The sequence below is a fragment of the Podarcis muralis genome, chromosome 3 (assembly GCF_964188315.1).
Source record: "Podarcis muralis chromosome 3, rPodMur119.hap1.1, whole genome shotgun sequence".
Lineage (NCBI taxonomy): Eukaryota > Metazoa > Chordata > Lepidosauria > Squamata > Lacertidae > Podarcis > Podarcis muralis.
The window spans coordinates 33,923,925-33,944,894 of NC_135657.1; the positions used below are offsets into that span (position 1 = coordinate 33,923,925).

At 43.9% G+C, this 20,970-nt stretch overlaps 1 protein-coding gene and 1 long non-coding RNA gene across 3 annotated transcripts in view; both read right to left on the bottom strand.

Moving 5' to 3' along the window:
* Window positions 1–1,005: 1,005 nt before the first annotated feature.
* Window positions 1,006–9,616, bottom strand: LOC114594584 (uncharacterized). Of its 2 annotated transcripts, none has more exons than XR_003706024.2 (4): window positions 9,559–9,616; window positions 3,865–4,006; window positions 2,056–2,135; window positions 1,006–1,719 (listed from the first exon to the last, which is right to left on the bottom strand). It is a non-coding gene; the product is annotated as an uncharacterized LOC114594584 (long non-coding RNA). The 2 variants fall into 2 exon arrangements; XR_013392165.1 differs by lacking the exon at window positions 1,006–1,719 and adding an exon at window positions 1,774–1,837.
* A 2,648-nt stretch (window positions 9,617–12,264) lies between these two features.
* Window positions 12,265–20,970, bottom strand: part of TOGARAM2 (TOG array regulator of axonemal microtubules 2) — a 77,422-nt gene continuing 68,716 nt past the window's right edge. The window contains exons 19-20 of the mRNA XM_028724458.2: window positions 15,258–15,344; window positions 12,265–12,878 (exon numbers count right to left, since the gene is read on the bottom strand). Coding sequence (XP_028580291.2) covers window positions 12,622–12,878; window positions 15,258–15,344 — 344 coding nt within the window. The 3' untranslated portion in view covers window positions 12,265–12,621. The remainder of the gene's footprint in view (window positions 12,879–15,257; window positions 15,345–20,970) is intronic.

Sequence of the window (20,970 nt, forward strand, 5' to 3'; positions counted from 1 at the left end):
ACTGGGATTTAAAGCAAGGATCCTGTACTGGTTCTGGGAGCAGGCAGGAAGCCAGCACAGGGATTGAATGACAATCACGTGGTCTGAGCCATGTGAATGCTGGATGATTCAAGCAGCAGAGTGCTGGACAGAGGTGAGGAGGCAAAGTAGGATCAACAGGCCAGGAAAAGGCGGACACATTAGTCAGGGTGCTGGGAGACAAAGTCGTGAATCAGAATATTCTCTGCATCATTATCCACAGGTGCCATCTCACACCAAAGACTAGGTGCCAGCAACAAAGGGCTTCAACTTTGCCCATTGACTTTGAGGGGGCCCAGCCCCCCAAATATATTATTGTGGGTGCCGAAGCACCCACTGCCCCCTGGCAGATCTATGTTTGCAGGTTTATATATACTAGTGTGCTACCCTCTCCTGCTAGATATCAATCAGCTGGGGATGTGACCATGTGTTGAAGTTAAATTCCCAAGAATTAGCAGCAGTCAATCTCATTTTATACCCGTGTTGTTGTTTTTAAGAGATTGTCTTTTATTTTTAAACTGCCTTTTCAAAAATATTTCCTCAATTGAACACGTACTGCCCTGGATTCACTATTGCTACTGTCATGGCCTCAGCCCAAGGGTTAAACCTGGATTATCATGAGCAGATCCACTTTGCAAGGCTAACCGGCTTAGTTTCTACACGCACAGATAGTGGCCTGGTGGGAAGCTTAACACACAGCGAAGTTTCCTGTGTGCTTCTCACCACATTTCACTTACCTTGCAAGAAAGTTCCAGTGGTGTCAGCTTCCCAGCCAGGAGCTGCCGTTGGCGCAGCCACAAGGCAAGGACTTCATGTAGCCTTTCATTTGCAGCCCATTACCTGAACAACAGCTGTGCTGGCATGTGCACAGCTTAAACCTTAAACTCTGGACAGTGTGAAATTTCAATGCTGAGAATCTAAATCAGCCAAAGGGTCATATTTACACCTGGAAGTCTGCGGAATGGAGTGGGTGCGGAAGATTATGCCCCAATAGTGTCTCTCATTGCCCCTCTCATAGCTTCAGCAAACTTGGGTCCAAGCTTTTTTAAGTGCACACTTTCCACTAATGCATGCATGTCTCGGAGTGGAGACGTTTGTCGCAAAATTCGGGAAATTGTGAAGGATAGCTGTGTTTCAGTTCACTCCTTGTTGCAGGAAGCGTGAATTAGGTAAGCTCACATTTAAAACGCACACTGAACTGAATTTCTTCCCCTATCCACAGTATGGACACCCTAAACTGAGAGTTGGCTGTGTTTGGCAACAGCTGGAGAAGGATTGTTTGGATCTATAAATATCTATCACCTTCTCAAGTGGCTGCTTAGCTCAGAGGTAAATGATCATGGGTAGAGCTGAGCTAGTAATTCCTTTCCTGGCCATACCTTTCTGTTGAGGTTGAATTGACATCTTTGGAGCTAGAAAGGAAAACAATAATAATAAAATACTGCTAACTGTTGATCCTTTGAGGTTTTATTTTACATTTCCGGGCTAAGGATAGGATCGAAATGTACTGCATTTGTTTCCCTCTGATGTGAATGGGGAAGGCATCTGATTCAGAGAACTCTGTTAGTAGATATTTACATTTGCAGGAGTTTTAAGCCTGCTGCTGAGTTTTATTATCATCTTCAAAGGGTGGCAAGGCAGACGTGGTGTGAACAGCAAGAGCTCAGAGATTAATTCTGCAGGAATGGCTGCTTTCTCTGGCTGCAGGGAGAACAAGGTTAGACATTTGTAATGCCTCTCATCTTATGCATTGGCAACACTTACCCATTAATATTGACTGAGAGGCGGGTGGAATGGCATGTTTGAATCTTTTTCTCAGCTGGTATAAAGGAATAGAAAGAGGGAAAGGCACGACATAAACCTTTGCTAGTTTAGCGAATCCCTTGTTTTCGCTGGTGTGAGGTCAGCTTTATCTTGAAACAGTAAGCATCTGCAATGTGATGCCATGCTGCCAGTGTCCAAATATGCCTTGACAGTCTCATGTTATCAAAACACCAACATGGCAAAAATTAATCACATGAGCAGAATTTCACGAACCTCGGCAGTCACATCCCGCAAACAGGAGGGAGACATTTGTGGTTCCCTGAACACTCTGAGCCGGTTCCCATTCTTGAATTCTGAAAGGACATAGACGGGCATGTAAAACCCTAACTGTTCGCTTGGGGAGATGACAGCTGTATTTATAATAGTCACAGAACTTTTTCCAGCATCTGTGATCAGAGAAACAGCTCCCCAGGTGAGCAGTCCACAGAGCAGCCTTTCCTCACACGAGCACATGGACAAAGCTGATGGTGCGAACAGGTGTTTCTCAGACGTTAAATCTATGTAGAGTTAATTTCCAAGAGGATTTAAGAAGAGCATGCTGTATCAGGTCAATGGCCTATCTAGTTTACCATCCCGTTCTCACAGTGGCCAACCACAAACATCTATGGGAAGCCCACAAGCCTGAGCGCAACAGTACTCGCTCCACCTGTGATTCCCAGCAAATGGTATTCAGAGGCAAACTACCGTACCTCCAAAGAGAAAGTAGAACACAGTCATCACTGATATTGTGATGGCCTGGGATTCCGATTCTGAGAGCGAACCGGAGGAATCCCAGCTGGCACAGGAGTCCCCGCCTCCAGGGCCGGCTGAACTGGGGCAAGGCCTAGATTCTGAGGAGCCTGCACCTGTGCCAGATCCTCAGGAGCAGGCACCAGGTGAATCCATTCTGGCCCCAGAGGTGCTTGAGGACTCAGTGTCTACAGGTGAGCTTCCCCCGGGACCCAGTAACCCTTTGGCCTCTCCTGAACTGCAGAGGCTTAGGGCAGAGAGGCGAAGGGAACTGGTTTCTCCCAGGAGGAGTGCTCACCTTAAGGCCAGGAGAGGCGGGGCTTCTGGGGGCCGGGACCGCCCCTGGCCTTAGAGAAGATAAAGGCCAGTCAGCCCGGTCCCAGGTTGCGGGAGCAACGTCGTTATTGAAGAGCTGTTTCGGCCAGCATCCAGTCCTGTTCCTCCAGTGTTCCTGTTCCCCGCCCGGCTTCCTGCTTCTGACCTTCCAGCGTTCCTGTTCCCCGCCCGGCTCCCTGCTTCTGATCTTCGAGTGTTCCTGTCCCCGCCTGGCTCCCTGTTTCGGACCTCGCCTTGCACCTTGTGGACTATTACCAGGCTAGTGACTCAGGACTGAACTTTGACTACGTTAACAGTAACCTTCCCCCCGGGGCCAGCACAGATATAGTCGCTGTAAAGTCGGTTACAGTTAATGCCTCTAGTTGGTGCCAGCAATAACAGCGCTGTACAAGCAAAATATTCTTTGTTACTCAGCAACCTCAGAGTGTGTGTCTGCTCCTTCCTGCACAGCACTCACAACAGAACAACAACAGCCATGTGTGTTAAATAGTGGGTAGACATAGCAGACGATGCAGCGATTTCTCCAAAGCAGCTCTTTATTTGTAAGCTGGAACAGAACTGAACCGCAAACAGCTCAGCCGGCCTGCTTTTATAGGCAGCCAGCTGTCAACATTGTAGCAACAACAACCCAGGGTTTCCCGCCTAAAGTAACTGATGTGGACCTGAGTGAAAAGTACATATATACACGATACTCCTGGTGGCCAGGGTGAGAACTTCAATACATAACAATGTGCCTCCCATCTATGTGTTATTGAGCATTTGAAAAGGGCTCTTAAGGTTCAAAACAAACCACATCAACAGACTGTGTAGGTGAAGGACTGTAGAAATTATGATGCAATGTCAATTGAATTTCTCAGGGTCCAAATACAACACAAAGCATTGCCTTGCGCATTTGGGGTGTGTATGAGTGGGTATGTTATGATGAACTCCATCCCTGCTCGCTAGCATCAACCTCACCTGTGATCTTCACATGGTCCACTTAGCCAGCCTTCCAGTGTAATTCATCCTAGGCACCTGCCTTCTATAGCATGGGTCTCCAACCTTTTGCCCAGCGGGCAAATCTGGAATTTTGAGAAAGTGCTGTGAGCACCAGCAACATCTAAAAGAGCAGAAAGATTGGTTTAATAAAAAGGGGGGGCACCTTGCAAAGCTGGCTAAATTTAGTTCTTATTTAAGGGCAAAAGCATCAGAAGTCAGAAGGAATGGATTCTGGGAAAGTTGATCCCTCTTTATACAATATTGCCATGAGAATCATTGTCTTTCCCAAGCCCAAACAGGATTTGTTTTTTTTTTTCTTTCAGCTGAACTCTCCCCCCTTTATGTATGCAATTCTAATTTAATAGTCACAATAAACGTGAGAAGATAAAATCAGTCAGATGTTGGACAACAGAACAAGTGAATTAGTAATGGTGTTTGTAATTTATTTGTAGATCTATGATGGTGCTGGATATGGCTGCTTGTGTATCATCGTTTAAAACAACAATGTATTGCAAAGGAAGAGATGCTATTTTAAAATAAATTTTGCAATCTTTTGAAAGACAGAAAGCAACAGGATCCTAAAATGGTGCAGACATTTGCTCATATCAGCCCTCCCCCCCCCCCCCACGATTAGGGGGGAAAGACCTCTGCATCAGCCACTGCCATGCTCATTCAGAGAGCAGCTTTTTGCACCTCTCTTCTGTTCAGAGCACAATGGAGGGTGAGTGTCAAATCCTGGTATCCAATACTGAGCCAGTGAAAACAGAAACTGAGCAGAAACAGCAAAAGGTTTCCATTACATCGTGGGTTTTTGAGGAGGCATTTACTGAGACCTTTCATGGGTACCACAAGAGCTATTGGTGGGCACACTGGCACCAATGGGTGATTGGCAACCGTTGCTCTACATTTATCAACAGCTTTATGATCTGCATTAAAAATAAATAAATCATATCCCACCGTCCATGCACAGAATTCAAGGCATAGAATTCAAGACAGAACACAAAGTCCTTTGTACTGGCAATTTAAAACTACGCAGGAGGTTCTGTTCTGTTCTATTTTTAGGGAGCTCATTGTAAAGGAATGTTTAATTCCCTTTCGCTTGTATTCAAAAATAACAAGTGGTGTAGTGGCACAAGAAGAAAACCTCGGAGAATTTAGGACAGGCTGCAAACTCAAGGGCCTCTTAGCTTCTCCGACAGTGGATTTTTCTGTGTTCTGTGTATATATACCAAGTGCTGCTCCCTCTGGCCTCACAAAGGTCAAACTAGTGAGATGGAGTGGAAAGTAGAACACTCTGTTTGTCAACAGCCTTGACTCCAGTAGAGGCAGATGCAACCTGAGATGGTTCAGAACTCTTGCCAGCCAACAACTGCTCTGACTGTCACTGACTGATCTTTTTCTGGTAGTGCTTGATAACTGGGGTCGTGGGTCATACTGGGTCTGCCGCAGAGGAAGCTGTAGATTATGACTCTGTATTAAACTGACTACCCAGGTCAAAGGAGCACAATGAGAGAGAGAGAGAGAGAGAAAGAGAGAGAGAGAGAGAGAGAGAGAGAGAGAGAGAGAGAGAGAGAATGCATTTTATGGGTGCAAGTTGGAGGGAAGACTTTACGTTTTCCAAAGTCCTTTTTTAAAATACATGGATTTATTATACTTTTAAAAAGTTGAAAATCCAACCTGCACAAATTTCGAGCAATGCTTTTTTTTCATGGATACTGAAGCAGGCATAATAGAACTTTAGACAAACAAAATTAAAACACCATATATATCAGGTGTTGAGCTGTGACAAGCCACTGGGAAACAAGAGGGATGTAGGCATGATCTGGAACAGGGGTGCCAACTTGAATAAAATATTGTGGGGGGCCCAGGTAAGCCCTGTCCTGCATAATCAATTGCATGACGCAGTGCACACACACCATTTGAATGGGAATGCCCATCAACTTGGGGTGGTGGTGGTGGTCCCCTCAAATATTTTATTGTGGGGGCCGAAGCCTACATGGTCCCTTGGGAGTTGGCTCCTACGCTCTGGAGAACCCCAAAGTTTGCACAAGTAGAAAAAAATACTTTGAAAAAAGGACCCAATTGGCCCAAAGACTGCTCAGCGACCACAATGAGTGTTTGTTGGGGAATGCGGGGATGGAATGGAGTATTCTGAAGAAGCTCTGGTGGCTGGCTGGCATCCTGAACAGGAGCACTTCACACTGCACCATTTTATTACAGGCCCCACTTGTATTTACAGTGGTACCTCGGGTTAAGTACTTAATTCGTTCCGGAGGTCCGTTCTTAACCTGAAACTGTACTTAACCTGAGGTACCACTTTAGCTAATGGGGCCTCCTGCTGCCACCACACCACCGCCTCACAATTTCTGTTCTCATCCTGAAGCAAAGTTCTTAACCTGAGGTAATATTTCTGGGTTAGCGGAGTCTGTAACCTGAAGCGTATGTAACCTGAAGCGTATGTAACCTGAGGTACCACTGTATATATTATTTAATGGCTACTTACAAACCATCATAAGAATCAGAAGTCAGTAGTGTACCCACCAGTACATCCTATGGCACCTGCAAAAAACCTCAATACGTATCGCCTCAGAAATTGACAGTGCACTAAAGACCTGCTCTTCCTGCTCATTTCCTGTCAGCCCTGGTTCAGCTTCTCCTACACTGAACAACATGCCCACATTTAACTGGATGCCAGGCTTGCACACCTGCCATCCCATCTATTCTGAACAGAGGGGAGATGGAAATAAACTTCTCTCTGAGAGTGCTGCAGTGGCTGATGAAGGGAGACAGGGGGAAATAATTGAGGGTTTTAGCAGGAAAGGACATCTAGAGGCCAAGTCTACTTGCCGATAGACAACAGCTTTGCCCACTGAGGAGCCATGGATGAAGAAACCTGGAATACAAGTTTCTTAGAGGCTAGGTCTACCTAGGCCTTGCCACTGCTCTGTCACCAGGTGACCCAGAAATAGTAGACTTGCTATGCCTTGTGTGTTTATTTATTTGGAATATTTATATTGCAGCCCTCTGGAAAAATGCTCCTGTGGACTCCCATGCTTCTTCCTACCTGTACATATATGCAGGGCTTTTTTTCAGCTGGAAGTCACTGGAACTCTGTTCCAGCAACTCTCAGGTGCCATTGCCATTATAAGAGAACAAGGGAGGTGTTCATGGTGAGTTCCGGCACCTCGTTTTCTAGAAAAGTAGAACTGCATATGTATGTTGAATTTAAGAGGAAGGGTATTGGATCGTGCCTTGCCAGATATTCTCAAAGGATGGAATGCAGTTAGGAACACCGTGTGCGGAAATCCCTGAGGATATGATGTAACAACAGCTACGCCTATCCATTAAAGTATATGGAGCATAATAAAGTCTTTAATTTATTATTCCCAGAACAGGTATATTAGATCAGGCTCAGGCAATTGAAATGTTCTTTATTTCTAACCCGATTACCTCAGGGCTCTAGAAAGGTGATGCTGCCAATATAGGGAACTTTTCAAGTATGTGGCAAAGTACCAAACATTCAAACGACCTGCCGTTTTATTTGTAGGCCTTTTCCAAGCTGTGACCCAAACAAACTGACATCTATGCCTGGATTAAGGTATCCAAATTCAGAGTCAGCTGGTCAGGAATTAGCAAATACTGCTCTTGCCACCAGCATGCCTATATAATTAAAGAGAAAAATAGAAGTGCTTTCTCTGTGAAATACTCCTCTGTGTTTATCATGAAGCTCCAAGGTTCATTTTATTCGACAACCTAAAATGAGAACTCTCAGCTGAGTTTTTATCCCAGTTTCCTGCTCTCTTTTCTTTTTCCTTGAATTCTGGTACTATGACTATAATGAGCTATAATGAGAGTGTTCTCATTTATTAGGGCTGTGTACCAGATTTAACTGAGGCTCCTTGCTGCTTTGGGAGGTGCAGATATGCAAGATGAACCAAATTTATCCCCCTTCCTTCGGTTGCATGCCGGCTTTTTAATACCCCAATCAGTAATTTCAACAATCTTTCCAAATGCTGGTGGACTCCATTTCCCACCAGTCACAGCCAGCATGGGCAATGATCAGGGATGAAGGGAGCTGTAGTCAAACATTATACGGAGGGTCACAAGTTTCTCATCCCTGCTTTGTAGCATAATTAAGGAAAGGCACATTGCTTAATCTCCCCGCCCCCCCCTTCTGCTTCTGTAATCTTCATAGAACTCTAGCTCAATGGTTGCCATTAATTTGATTCTGAATTGATTCTAGAATGTATTTTAATTAATTGACTGTGTGATTTTATGTACACTGCTATTTTTACTTGTTGTTCTGAGCCCGGCTTTGGCCGGGGATGGCAGGATATAAATTATTATTATTATTATTATTATTATTATTATTATTATTATTATTATTATTGGTTGGATAGTGTTTTTGAGGTTACCAGCATGAGTTTGACCAAACTGCGGGAGGTAGTGGAGGACAGAGGTGCCTGGCGTGCTCTGGTCCATGGGGTCACGAAGAGTCGGACACGACTAAACGACTAAACAACAACAAATTATTATTATTATTCCAGAAAAGGTTTAAAGTGCACACATACACAAAAGAATCACGGGAGCTGTAGATTGTTAAGGTTGCTGAGAATGGTAGCTCTGTGAGAGGTAAATGATAGTTACTGGGATTGCTGCAGGGGATGTGTTTTAAAAGTAAGGTATGCATATAGCCCGTGGCACACTCCAAAATGAGTCAACCATCTCAGGCAGTAGATCCCAATGTAGACCATAGAATCATAAAATTGTAGAGTTGGAAGGGACCCCAAGAGTCATCTAGTCCAACCCCCTGCAATGCAGGAATCTCAACTAAAGCATCCATGGCAAATGGCCATCCGACCTCTGCTTAAAGACTTCGAAGAAATGAGAGTCCACCACTTCCCAAAGGAGTCTGTTCCACAGCTCTTACTGCTCCAGAGCATTTCGGAAAATCACCGCAATCACTATACTCCGCAATGGTCTTGTTTACAATCGTCTACTGGAATGAGTCCCTGGAAGTCCCAGAGTCATTGTAGAATGCTGCTGTTTCAAGGGGGAGGGAACCTCAGAGAATTCCATGTTTTCCAAACCTCTTTGCCACATTACCAAAGAAAGTTACGCAATGATGACTTCACTGTTAAGGGAGCAGTGGTGAGTTCAGAGGACTACAAAGAAAACAGCAACATACTGCATCATCTCAGATGAAAACAAAAACTATTGAGACTCATGCTTGTCTTTGAGTGACTTGATTCGTGTGTGTGCTTTAGGGGTACTCTCTTTTTGACTCAAGAAAATCACTATTTTATAGTTCAAATCAGGGAAAACAAATACAGTAAATGGACAAAAGTACAAAGATTCACAAAATGTTTAGGGGTATGTGTACCCCTGCAGCCCCCCAGAAAAAAAGCACTGTGTGTGTAATATCTTCTCTCCTCTCTCCTCTCACAGACTATTTTTAGGTCCAAATACTTCTTTGAAATATATTTCTTTGTATTTTCAGATGGCCATACATACCCTGTTTCCCCGAAAGTAAGAAATCCCTCAAAAATAAGACCTACATCCAGTTTTGCCTCTCACTGTAATATAAGGCATCCCTCCAAAATAAGACCTCTCCAATAATAAAGCCTCCCTTGAACATAAGGCCTCCCCGAAATATAAGGCCCTGGAACCTACCATAAGGCGTCTGTCTCCTCTGGACTATAGTGGCAGGTTCTCCCGCGCAGCTCACTGATTGGCCGCAGCGCTGCCGGAGCTGTTCTGGCAGTGCGAGGTCTCTTTAAATCAGAGAGCCCGTGCCAGGACAAGCTGCCGCCTGCTGCTCGCTCTGCCCTGACGGAGTCTGGCTGACTCACAATTAGACAATAAATGTGTACCGTATTCTTCTTCATGGAAAAATAAGACATCCCCTGAAAATAAGTCCTAGTGCATCTTTGGGAGCAAAAATTAATATAAGACACTGTCTTATTTTCGGGAAAACAGGGTATCACAGCCTGCAGAAAGGGTCACAGTAGAAACTTTGCATGCAAAAGATCTCAGGTTCAACCTCCAGTATCCCCGAGTAGGGCTGAAAAAGACTTTTGACTGAAACCCTAGAGACCAGCTGCCAGTTGGTGTAAACAATATTGAGCTAGATGGAGTAACTGCCTGACTTGATATAAGCTGACTTCCTATGCTGTAGCCCTCTAATTTATTTCCCTTCCTCCTCTCTACTTAGGAATGATTTCTTTGGACAGTTTTTGTCCAAGGCTGGCAGAACTGCTTTGAAGTGACAGCTAAATACCTCAGCTTGGCATGGTGAAGTGAGCTGAGTGGGGAGGTAAAGTCTCTGCCGTAGAACTGGTCACAACACAAATAATGAAACAAAGAAGTTAGCAGTAGCTTTGCCAGAACTTCAACACCCACCTCAAAACAGTCGTGCGAGGCCTAGTGGCAATAGCTACTTCTGAGGTGTTAACATCGCCATGAGGTGGCTTCTGCTCCTCAGTTTCATGTGACTAGAGTGCTCCTGGAATGCTATTCCTTTGGTCTTACACTGCAAAGCTACCACTTTCAAATGCAAACTTTTCAAGTGAGCTACCTAGTTCACAGAACTTATTTTCAGGACTTAGAATCATTGAATTTTAGAGTTGGGAGAGATCCCAAAGGTTATCCAGTCCAACCCCCTGCAATGCAGGAATCTCATCCCCCATCCAGTTTGAAACCATACCAGACCCTGCTTAGCTTTCCAAATGTGCTAGCAGTTTTATTGACTTGGTGTTTGTTTTTTCATTATGCCATGTGAATGTAGTATTACAAAAAAATTTCCAACATCCCCTCACATCACACATGAATTGCAGGCTGGAGCATCGCAAGATGAACAGGAATGGAGCTGCTGGTTCCACCACCAGTCAACCACACTAGGATTGTGACAGTGCTTCTAATCTGTACCTGAAGGATAAAAATAAGAATAGTAGTCTGTGGCAATTAGACCTTATCAGAAGTAGGTATGAGAATCTGGTCTCAATAGTACAATGAGTCAACTGCCATCTGACACCACATATTCTACACAACAGGCATTGGATTGTAAAGGTTTCACAAGTTCCTTGCCAAAGGGGGCCATCTTAGGCCAAGTTCTCACCAAGGTGATAAACTGGTACCATTTCAAACTTCAGGCTGGAGAGTGCGCATGTCACAGTCCGGGTTACGGACAGTCGGAGTCCCGGCTTGGTACATTGGGACCGTGGTAGAGGTCAGGAAGCAGGAACCAGCAGTCCAGGGGTCAGGAAGCCAAGGGTCCAAGAGTCAGGATACCAAGTGTCAGGAAGCCAAAGCACAGCTAGGTGGGTAGTGTGTTGCCATGGCAAAGAGCCAGAGGGAAATGCTGGTCTTATATACCCCTCCCGGCCCTTGCCACAGGTGCTACGAGTCTTCTTTCAAGCCTCACCTGTGCGGCCACGCCTTGCCCTTCCAGGCCAAGCTCAGGAAGGCCCCAGTCCTGCGAGGCCCTACCAGTCACAGAGCCTGGCTCCTGCACACACTCCTGACAGCGCATGACTGAAATGTTCTCCATACCAAAACCAAAAACATGCACATGGAGAACTGGCTAGGCACTTCTTCTTACTGCTTCATTTGCTGTAATTTTTTCTTTGAAGACACATCTGGTCACATGAGGCCTCTCCTGCCGTCTGCAAAGTATGGGTTTACCACTACAGAGGGAACTAAGCCTCAGGCATAACACACAAATTATGAGAGCTCATGGGGTGTGAATCCTCTCATTGGGAGATTTCAAGACCGGGCACTACTCTACCTATAGGGACATATAATATTATATATTAAATCACTTGCTTTATGTGGTAAGTCAGGCCCACTGCATTTGGAAGCTCTCCTGCTCATTCTGCTGCCCTGGTGCCACCACCAAGAACACGGTAGCTTATTGGACAGAATTTAACATTACTCAGCTCTCTAATACTTGAAGCAGCAGTTGGGTGAAACCAACTGTTGGTGCGGTAACTCTCATCCTTCAGCTCCTGACCTTTAATTATTTTCCCTCACTGCATTCTTGTGATCATCCTAGTTTCTTTGGCTCCCAGCTAGTTCTGTCACACAGAACTTGGCTACAAATCTGGCTGAGCAAGGCTCCACCCCTAGGAACTGTAGTTTGACGTGAGTGCTGGGAACTGTAGCTCTGTGAGGGCTAAATCACAGTTCCCAGTGTTCTTTGAGGGTAGCCATGTGCTGTAAATGTATGGGGTGGATGTGCACCTGGTGCAATAGGAACACAAACAGGAAACACCCAGGCCATCAATCACAGATCACTATGTAATCCAAAAGAAAAAAACCATGCCCAATTGCATTGGCAAACCCCCCATGGTATAACATGTTGCCCACTGAAGTTCATCTCTGTCACCCTTGCTCCCTCCTTTGACACATATTTATTACATAAATAAAGTGCTTTGCTTTATACAGATAAAAATTACAACTGTACACAGATTTTTTAAAATAATAACTTGTAAGTCTCTACGAGACAAAAGTTGAGCAAATTAAGATTTAGAAAAATAGGGGATTTAATTCTACTGCAAAATATATTATATACACTTTCCATAGTGGAATATTACTATAAACTCTTCATAGTTAGTTATTATATTAAAAAATAGCATAAATAATGGCAAGCACTGTATCATTGTCCGCAACTTCTTTTTTTGATCTCTCTTGAAGCGGCAAACAGTAGATTGTCCCAGAGATGGTACTGTGTCTCCTTCATGGGAGTTTCGTATCTAGGAGGTCCTGGAGGATTCTGATCACGTTTTGTGGTTGGCTGGAGGCACACTCCTCAAGCTTGGGTCCCATTTGCTTGTGCAGGCTCTTAGCAAGTTTGGAGACCACTGCTCTGACGTTTCCACTCTTTCCAGGTAGCACACCATTGCCAATCATGTTGCTCAGGAAATACCAGAGAATGGGAAGGACGTGACGCTCCACAGCCTGGGGTTTCCGTGGATAAGCAAAAGCCACAAGAACTGCAATGCAGGAGAAAGATAACGAGTTGCTCACTTCTTTGAACATAGTCACACAATCAGGATGCAAAAGTTTGTTAAGAAGAAGAATCTGTGTCTCTACATGCAAAGGAATCCATCACACATGTCCAGCATTGGTTCTGGGTTTTGGAGGGCCCTTGGGCAAGATACCCTCCATGAGCCACCTCTTTCAGTGGGGGTCCGGGGGCTTTTGTTAGTGGGGCCCCTTTCTGTGATGTGGACTCTTGGCCAATGCTCAATCATGCTGACGTTTGACGCTGACTCTGCACATACCCACTGAAAACTGTCCTAAACATACACAGAGCCTCAGTCCCAGTGTTGTTTTAGTTATCCAAGAAGCATAGCCATATTGTGCAAGGAGTTAGGGCAGGGGTGAACCTTTTGTCAGAACTATTTTTGGCCATTTGAGGGGGGCGGGTAAATAAAAGATGTCCCACCAGAGGGCAGGGGTAGGAAAACTTAGAATAGTTTTTCAGAAGTGGAAGTCAGGGGGCTGCACCTTCTGATAGCACCAGGCTCTCTACATGCAGGTTTCTAGCCCAGCAACACTTCCTGGGACACTCAGGAGACCCCAGAATATTGCATAGGCCCATGGGCATTCCTTACTGACCTGTGTGCATGGAGAATTGTGCTACTCTTATTATGCTTTTTCCACCTCTCACAATTAATTAGGTAAGCATAAACACATACATCCTACACCCCAATGCCTGATAACTCTTCAATTTTTCCACTACCGTTCATTTTCACTGTATAAAAAATGCATTTGGCTATAGTCTCTGGAAGCAGAGTACAGAAAATGATAGATAGAATAGATGACTTTTCTCATTAGGTAAATGTTACTAAATGGAAGAGCTCCTGGTCTTAAGTGACCATCATTCTTAGAAACCAGAGACTTTGATGCTACGTTTCCTCAGGAAATATATAGCTCTAGAACGCTGTTGGGTTTTAGTGACCTATGCCATGATAGATGGCTTGGTTATTTATTTCGTGTATTGAGCTGTCTGAAATGGCCATATCAAATTCACAGACTGCAACTCTTAACGGGTACATGATGGGTCAAACTCCCATGACACCAATGACCTTTGGGTGATATCTGATGAGGAAGCGACAAGCGCTCTATGAGTCCTGCCATGTGGTCAGGGGCTCACAAAGAATGATTTAACAAGTTTTTGAGTCAAAGGTTGATTGCAAAAAATCAAAATGTCTGATGGAAAATTTACTGAAACCTTTGATATTAGGAGAGCTGCTTTCATGTCTGGGGGCTTGAGTCTGTTCTGTGGGGTCACAATACAGAAAGTCTGATCTCAGGTCTAGTATCAGAAATTCATTGGGAATGTGGTCACAATTTCTGCTTCTGTGGCAAGTGGCTTTGTAGTTTACATTTAAAAGGCACAGGTGTGCTTTTTGAAATGATTATTCTCTCATGTGTGTGCATAAAAGTGACCCAGTTTGAATGTAAGAAACTAATAAACAATGGTTTGTTTGACTGAGGATGAAGATACCCACTGAGCCTCTTGGGCTTGTAGATCAGAAGGTCAGTGGTTCGAATCCGTGCAACAGAGTGAACTCCCTTTGCTCTCTCCCAGCTCCTGCCAACCTAGCAGTTCGAAAGCATGCCAGTACAAGTAGATAAATAGGTATCACTGTGGCAGGAAGGTAAAAGGCATTTCCATGCGCTCTGGCACTCGTCACGCTGTCCTGTTGTGCCAGAAGCGGTTTAGTCATGCTGGCCACATGACCCAGAAAGCTGTCTGTGGACAAACACCGGCTCCCTCGACCTGAAGCAAGATGAGTGCTGCACCCTATAGTCACGTTTGACTGGACTTAACTGTCCAGGTGTCCTTTACCTTTGCCTTTTACCTCCCTCATGACCCACAATAGAAAACTTCCAGTTTCTTAAACCAGTTTCTCATTACAATTGAACTAGGAAACTGTGGTTTAATGTGGCTTTACAAACAAATTGTTATTTGATTTCCTTGTTGGTAGTTTAATAATAATAATAATAATAATAATAATAATAATAATAATAATAATAATAATAATAATATCTTTATTGTCATTGCCCCCTCTCGGGGACAATGAAATTACTTATATGATTAAACCAGTTTTCTGCTTCATATGTTACAGTAGACTGTATAATGATTATATGTGTGTGTGTGTGTGTGTGTGTGTGTGTGTGCGTGTGTGCGCGCGCTCTAAAGACAAGACAAGAAGCAGTCCTCACTTCCACTTCAAAAAGGTGTAAACGACAATAAAAGAAATTGTGCTGTGAAGAAAGAAGCCCTTTGCCTCCTGCTGTTATACAAGCTATTGCTTTGTTCATTGCCATGGGTACTGCAGTTTAGTGAAGTCATTTGTTACCTGACAGGTGGTCTGTGATCCCCTGCAGAGCTCGACCACTGGTGAAGCGCACCCTGCTGGCAAATGTTTGAAGCAGAAGCAGATTATCTGAAAGGGACAGAAACACATTGTCTGGACATTGTTATAAACCAAGAAAATAAACAACAACAACTTTAATATTTCTCCCCCGCCCCCATCTGACTGGGTTGCCCCAGCTACTCCATGTGGTTTCAAACAAATATAAAAGATTCATCAAACATCAAACATTGAAATATTCCCTATACAGGGCTGCCTTCAGAAAGAGACAGAAAGTTATCTGTATCTAGAGAAAAGCGGATCTCTCAAATTCTCATTTTTTCAATCTCAAATTCAGTTCTCCACCTTTCCCCCAATATTTTTTTTTAAAGTCCTCATGAAAATTCACTAGCAGTTTAGTGTGGATTTTTCCTAACACATTTTTGAATGCAGCTTTCCCTGATAATGCATGTTTGTATGCTATTTTCACTTATATGCATTTTTATGTACACTTTACCCTAGTATATGCATAACTGTACACATGACTTGCTTGTAGAATTGCACTGCAAAATCCCGAGATGAGCAGATCTCCCAAACTAGATGTGTTTCAGTTTGTTTTATTGCTTCAGGAATTGTGAATTGGGTAGATTCGCCTTTAAATGTGAATTGAATCCAATTTCTCTCCCATCCCTAGGTGCAGGTAAAGGTAAGCTTTGCTTCCCTACAGCACATCCCTTTTCTTTGCCTCTACTGAAAAGAGATCTGGTTAAACACCTTTCCATTACATGTTGGTGCTCTTTTCAGAACGACAAAGGGAAAAGGGGGAGTACACATGTATTGTGCTTGGTTTAAATTGAATTTCAAAGGCAGTTTTAAAGGTGAAGTAAAGTCTTTATGGATACTGTACTAATAAGTGAATGATCATCAATAATGAATACTTTGCACATCTCTTCTATTTCTTATATTAGCATTTCAAAGCACTTCTTCATCCTGCTGAAGCCAGCAACTATTCTTTTCATTCATCACCGAAATAACAATGTTGTCTGGCTCTGCACACACATCATCACCATCAGAAAACAGAGAGTGTCAAACCAAAAATGGATTTTCTGTTTTCTGTTTTCTTAGCTTTGCTTTTTTCCAGTTGATTCTTGACTGCTACGAATTGTGAAGGGGCAAATGTTTAAGGGACCTGGGAGGTAAACTCTTTTTGAAAAAAACAAACCAAAAACTTTCCACATTCTTTTTGTATTTACTTAAAACTCCATCATACTCATCATTGAGCTAAAAGTGGATTGCAAATTAAAAAGAACAAGTGGACAACTATATATTCCAGAATTGCATAATAATAATAATAATAATAGGGACGCGGGTGGCGCTGTGGGTAAAAGCCTCAGCGCCTAGGGCTTGCCAATCGAAAGGTCGGTGGTTCGAATCCCCGCGGCGGGGTGCGCTCCCATTGCTTGGTCCCAGCGCCTGCCAACCTAGCAGTTTGAAAGCATCCCCGGGTGCAAGTAGATAAATAGGGACCGCTTACTGGCGGGAAGGTAAACGGCGTTTCCGTGTGCTGCGCTGGCTCGCCAGATGCAGCTTTGTCACGCTGGCCACGTGACCCGGAAGTGTCTCCGGACAGCGCTGGCCCCCGGCCTCTTGAGTGAGATGGGCGCACAACCCCAGAGTCTGTCAAGACTGGCCCGTACGGGCAGGGGTACCTTTACCTTTTTAATAATAATAATAATAATAATAATAATAATAATAATAATAATAATAATAATATCAACATCAAGTAAAAGAAAACACATTATAAAATGTGCTAAAGCATCACCCTGGCTGTTAAAAGCTAGTCCAAATAGAAATACTTTACACTGCTTCCAAAAGATACTGTAAAAGTGACTGCCTGGGGGAAGGGAGATTCATAATCTAGAGGCAGCCCAGTAAATGCATGTCACTATGTATGTCCTTGTTCACTGATTTTGACAGACACATGCAGCAATTAAGATGGCATTCTAGAGAGGATGAGCCAGAACTCAATGGCATTGCACATGATTTGCATGTTTAAGGTCCCAGCTTTAAAAATCTGGTGATTCTGATTAAGAGGCAGGTAAATACGTTCTGTCTGTTACCTTCACAGCCAATGACGACGGTCAGAAATGAATAAGCCATACCGCTCTAAGTGGACCTCAGTATGAGACAGTATGAGACATCCTTCTATCTTATGTCAGCTGAGTTTCGCAGAAGCTGCAACTTTTCTGAAACAGCTGTCCTAAGAACAGCCTACCGGATCATGCAAGTGACTTGTCTAGACCAGCATCCTGTTCTCACATTGGTCAACCATATGCCTATGGGAAGCCTACAAGCAAGATCTGAGTGTGACCACACCCTCCCCTCCTGCGGTTTCCAGCAACTGGTATTCAGAAGCATGCTACCTCCAGTTGTGGAGGCAGAACATATCCATGAAGGTTAGTAGCCACTCATAGCCTTATTCCTCCATGAATCTGTCTGTTCCTCTTTTAAAGCCATCCAACTTGGTGGCCATCGCTGCCTCTTGTGAGAGCAAATTTCACAGTTTAACTATTCACTGTTTGGAAAAGTACTTCCTTTTCTCTGTCCTAAATCTTCCAGCGTTCAGCTTCATTGGATATCAATATGCTCTGGTGTGTTATGAGTCAGGGAGAAGAACTTTATCCATTTTCTCCATCTAGGCATAATTTTATAAATTTATGTCACCTCTTACTTTATTTTCTCTAAACACAAAAGCCCCCAACTCTGTAAACTTTCCACATAGGGAAGTTGATCTACCCTTGATTATTCTGGTTGTCCTTTTCTGAACTTTTCCAATTTCACAATATCTTTTTTTAAAGTGAGGTGACCAGAATGGTATACAGAATTCCAAATGTGGTTGTACCACAGTTTTGTTTGTTTTGATACTAGCAGTTCTTTTTTTTACTTCCTTTCCTAATCATCCCAAACATGGAATTTGCCTTTTTCACAACTGCTGCACACTGGTTCAACCATCAATATCAATACCATCAATATCAAGCTATCTGCTACAGTTCCATGGTGATGATATTATTATTATTATTATTATTATTATTATTATTATTATTATTATTATTATTATTATTTTGCCCTGACATGCATCCCTTTACACTTGTTTACACTGAATTGCATTTGCCATTTTTTTGCCCTTTCACTCAGTTTCGTCCTTTTGTCGCTCTTCGCAATCTTTTTTTGGCTTTGGGTTTCCAGAACATTTGGGTATCATCAGCAAACATGGCCACCTTCACTGATCACCACTAGCTCTAGATGTATGATGAACAAATTAAAAAGCACAGGTCCCAAAACCAATCCTTGGGAACTCCATTTTCTAAATTGCACAGGGAGCCTCCTCAAGTTAAGGAAGGCTCCTCACTACACAAGTCATGATAAATGCAGGAGGGGCAGGAGGAACAGCGTGGCTTTGGGGTGCATGGCCCCCATAGCCACTGCCACCATTTTAACCTTCTCCCCATGAGTAATGTGTGAAGACAACACGTGTTGCACTTTCTGTGGAAATTAATTTAATTTCTGTGGAAATTAAGAACAGAGTATAAGAATAAGGGGACGCGGGTGGCGCTGTGGGTGAAACCTCAGTGCCTAGGGCTTGCCGATCGCATGGTCGGCGGTTCGAATCCCTGCGGCGGGGTGAGCTCCCGTCTTTCGGTCCCAGCTCCTGCCCACCTAGCAGTTCGATAGCACCCCTAAGTGCAAGTAGATAAATAGGGACCGCTTTACAGCGGGAAGGTAAATGGCGTTTCCGTGTGCTGCGCTGGTGCCGGCTCGCCAGAGCAGCTTCGTCACGCTGGCCACGTGACCCGGAAGTGTCTCTGGACAGCGCTGGCCCCTGGCCTCTTAAGTGAGATGGGCGCACAACCCTAGAGTTGGACACGACTGGCCTGTACGGGCAGGGGTACCTTTACCTTTTTTTTATAAGAATGTAAGAGGAGCCCAAAGGTCTATCTAGTCCAGCATTCTGTTTTAACACTGACCAACCTGATGGCCATGGGATGGCCACAAGCAGATCCTGAGTGCAACAGCACCCTCTCTACTTGTACTGGTATTGCCTCTGACTGTTGGTTGGGACTGTCTTTGTCTGGACTGGACGCAAAGAATTCAAGATTCTAGATGACTGCCCATATGCTCCACAGTCACCAAGAAATCAGAACATGGAGTAAATTCATTTCTGACCTCAAACACAGTGGCCATTCTCCTTCACACACGCACAGTCTGTCCTTAGAAAATCTGTCCTATAAGAAAATTAGCAAACCGACTAGGAAACATGTATGCTAGCTCCAACTTCAGTCCTGACTCTTGATCACCCTATAGTATGCCTTGCCTACCCACCCAACACTGCATTTCCACTGCCAACATAAATCCACGTGGCCTGGGATTTATAGCAGTCCTTGGTTGTGTAGTTATTGGCAACAGCAATTTCAGCCTACGGAGAACAACGTTTGGAACAAGCCGTCATTTAGACCTGGATTTATGCTTGTTTGTTCTTCAGAAATGAACTCAGCAAACCATAAATTTCCTTTGCAAAAGAAGAGTGCAGCCTGGGAATATTTATGGACTACAGACAGGAGAAGGAGCTAGCTGAGACTCATAACTTAAGGCTTCCCATGGAACCTGCGCAGAAGAAGCTTATTTGTGGGACTATCGCCCACTTCAAGAGCAAAATAACTCACTAGGATGTCCAGATAGCTACAAGAACAAAATACTTTGGGGGATGGAGACACATGACTTTTTACCAGGAAAAGTCCATTTGTACAATTACCAAAGGGTATGTGGAAGAATGTGGGAAACTGATAGAAACGAGCTTTGTCATGTGACCATGTGCTGTCCTCACCCTAGTACACTATATTTTTCACCAGATGCTGGGGCTTAGTAAACAAATCTCATCATGTGACCTTCCTATGAACAATTGATATCCCCACTCATTCATTCATTCATTCATTTCATGCTCATACTTGAAGTGACAAGTTGTCACTTCACGTCCTAGGACCCTCGTACCTACGGGACCGCCTCTCCCAGTATGCCCCACGGAGGACCTTAAGGTCCATAAATAGCAACACCCTAGAGGTCCCGGGCCCTAAGGAAGGTAGATTAGCCTCAACCAGAGCCAGGGCTTTTTCAACACTGGCTCCAGCCTGGTGGAACGCTCTGCCTCATGAGACCAGGGCCCTGCAGGATCGGATTTCTTTCCACAGGGCCTGTAAGACAGAGTTGTTCTGCCTGGCCTTTGGCTTGGAGTCAATTTGATTCCCTCCCCCTCTTTCTTTTTTCCTTTCTCCTCCTGTGATGAGGCTGCATTTTAATGTTTTAATGTTGTATTTTAATCTTGTTTTTAAGTTGTATTCATTCAACTTGTTTTATTATTGGTTGAGCCCGGCCTTGGCTGGGGAGGGTGGGGTATAAATAAAAAAATTATTATTATTATTATTATTATTATTATTATTATTATTATTATTATTATCTATTTATGCCTCTGACTCTAAGTGTTCTCAGCTGTACATTTGTTAGAAATCGGATTTGGTACCCAGTTGAGCAAGATGAGCACCACAACCCCAGAGTCGTCCGCGACTGGACCTAATGGTCAGGGGTCCCTTTACCTTTATAACATAAAACTGCTTCATGACAATTTTCATAGAAGTCAACTATTTCCATGGATTTCAACATTCTCCAC